The 2,500-nt window shown below is 44.4% G+C and overlaps 2 protein-coding genes across 2 annotated transcripts in view; both read left to right on the top strand.

The window, feature by feature from the left end:
• LOC113811029 (actin-3, muscle-specific) overlaps window positions 1-1,434 on the top strand; it is a 3,074-nt gene extending 1,640 nt beyond the window's left edge. Inside the window, exon 2 of the mRNA XM_027362706.2 lies at window positions 1-1,434. This exon is cut by the window's left edge and continues 21 nt beyond it. Within this exon, the coding sequence (XP_027218507.1) occupies window positions 10-1,143 (1,134 nt within the window). The 5' untranslated portion in view covers window positions 1-9 and the 3' untranslated portion in view covers window positions 1,144-1,434.
• The window catches only part of LOC113819266 (actin-2, muscle-specific), a 201,253-nt gene that overhangs the window by 106,395 nt on the left and 92,358 nt on the right, over window positions 1-2,500 (top strand). The window lies entirely within an intron of this gene.

The following is a 2,500-nucleotide window of genomic DNA, read 5'->3' as shown; positions in this document are numbered from 1 at the left end:
ACATCCACCATGTGTGACGAAGAAGATATGTGCGCGCTGGTCGTGGACAACGGCTCCGGCCTGGTCAAGGCTGGCTTCGCCGGAGACGACGCTCCCCGATCCGTGTTCCCCTCCATCGTCGGCCGTGCCCGTCACCAGGCCGTCATGGTCGGTATGGGTCAGAAGGACGCCTACGTCGGCGATGAGGCCCAGAGCAAGCGAGGTGTCTTGACTCTCAAATACCCCATTGAACACGGTATCGTCACCAACTGGGACGACATGGAGAAGATCTGGCATCATACATTTTACAATGAGCTCCGTATTGCCCCCGAAGAATCCCCGGTACTTCTCACTGAGGCTCCCTTAAACCCCAAGGCCAACCGTGAGAAGATGACTCAGATCATGTTCGAGACTTTCACTACACCAGCAATGTATGTGTGTATCCAGGCTGTCCTGTCCCTGTATGCCTCTGGTCGTACCACAGGTCTTGTCTGTGACTCTGGTGATGGTGTGTCTCACATGGTTCCTGTATACGAAGGTTATTGCCTTCCCCATGCCATCCTTCGTCTCGACCTGGCTGGTCGTGACTTGACTGCATACCTTATGAAGATCATGACTGAGCGTGGCTACTCCTTCACCACCACCGCTGAACGGGAAATCGTTCGTGACATCAAGGAAAAGCTTTGCTATATCGCCCTTGACTTCGAGAGTGAGATGAACGTCGCTGCTGCTTCGTCCTCTCTTGAAAAGTCTTATGAACTCCCAGACGGTCAGGTCATCACCATCGGCAACGAGCGTTTCCGTTGTCCTGAGTCAATGTTCCAACCTTCCTTCCTGGGTATGGAATCTGCTGGTGTTCATGAGACTGTCCACAGCTCCATCATGAGGTGCGACATCGATCTGAGGAAGGATCTGTTCGCTAACATTGTCATGTCTGGAGGCACCACCATGTACCCTGGTATCGCTGACCGCATGCAAAAAGAAATTACAAACTTGGCTCCATCCACCATCAAGATCAAGATCATTGCTCCTCCCGAGCGTAAATACTCCGTCTGGATCGGCGGTTCCATCCTGGCCTCCCTGTCCACCTTCCAGCAGATGTGGATCACCAAGGACGAGTACGAAGAGTCCGGCCCCGGCATCGTCCACCGTAAATGCTTCTAAATAACTATATTTTATAATAAACCTAACCATAAAATAAATGAACTTTTCGAAATAAAATATCTGAATAAACAGAATCCGATTTAAATTCCCAAAAGAATAACATCCACGGATAAACGGTTAAAGAAACGAAAGAAATGGGGAAAACAAGAAACGGGGAAGAAAAAGAATGATGCAACACAGGCACATCTTTCACTGCAACGCCTAAAGAATTGAAACAATTACATATACATTCACATTTACTTCTACAATAAGCCATTTATCAATTAGATATACATTAAATCATGAACACGTGTTTTTCTTTCTTTCCCCTTTTATAAGGTAAAAGATAAGAAAAAATATTATGCTGAGATATGGGAGACACGAATTGCCATTCTACAAAGACAGTTATTATATATTTTACATCATTATAGATTAAAACTATTTATAGGCAGATCTCAACTGAGACTGTTTAGAATAAAACAGTGATCAACAAAAACTCGCTCTCCTAAAGATTTAAAAGTAAAGCAAGACGAGAGAACCCCAGCGATGACTCCCTAATGCCGCAATTTAATCATACTTAATCAGAGAAACAAATTCTCTCGATTTGCGAGATGCAACCCACATATCTTACTGCTAGTGTAAGGAGGAGCCTTCAGAATATTGTGAAAACTTTTTGTTCATTCTGTAGCATCCCATGGTTTAAATTATATTTAGCTAAGTGTTCTGCCAGATGAAGCAATAGGAACGGAAAGGAATTTAGAAACAAGGGCGAAGACAGGCTCGCGTTTGCCTTATTTTTGGGGGGATGATTTACATTATTAATAATAAACTAATGTATCTATGAAGATTTTACATAAACAGAAATATGAATGGAGACCGGATGGAGAACGTGTTCATTTAGTGGAAAACTCTCAATACCGTGGCACTAACCACATATGGAGATTGTGCTTTCATGCCGCCATTACTCTTCGGAGACAACCAGAACCAGCCCTCACAGAAACGGAGCAGCCATGGGAGCGGCCACCAGAGAGATTTCTATAACGAGGTTAGCGGCTGTGGGAGCAGGTGTAGGTCTCGACACGCAGCTGCTATTGTCGCTGTTTCTCTCACTGGTAGAAGCTGTAAAACAGTAAGCGTTCACGATAATTTACAATATACTACACACATTAAAGAGAACCATTACTCATTGCGGGGAAGTGCAAGAATAACACAGGAAACGGTAAAAAGGCAGTCCATTGCATACGCTTACTGTGTGGTAGGCCTACATTTGATGATCTATCTAATCACATACGTACATACTCAGTATTTACTGTGGTACCATTTGTCACATATTGGAACAGTAAACGAAAGCTAACCTACCGCACACGTAATAATACTA

This window comes from Penaeus vannamei, chromosome 38 (assembly GCF_042767895.1).
Source record: "Penaeus vannamei isolate JL-2024 chromosome 38, ASM4276789v1, whole genome shotgun sequence".
In the NCBI taxonomy this organism is placed as follows: Eukaryota; Metazoa; Arthropoda; class Malacostraca; order Decapoda; family Penaeidae; genus Penaeus; species Penaeus vannamei.
This window is presented reverse-complemented; position numbering and strand designations above follow the sequence as displayed.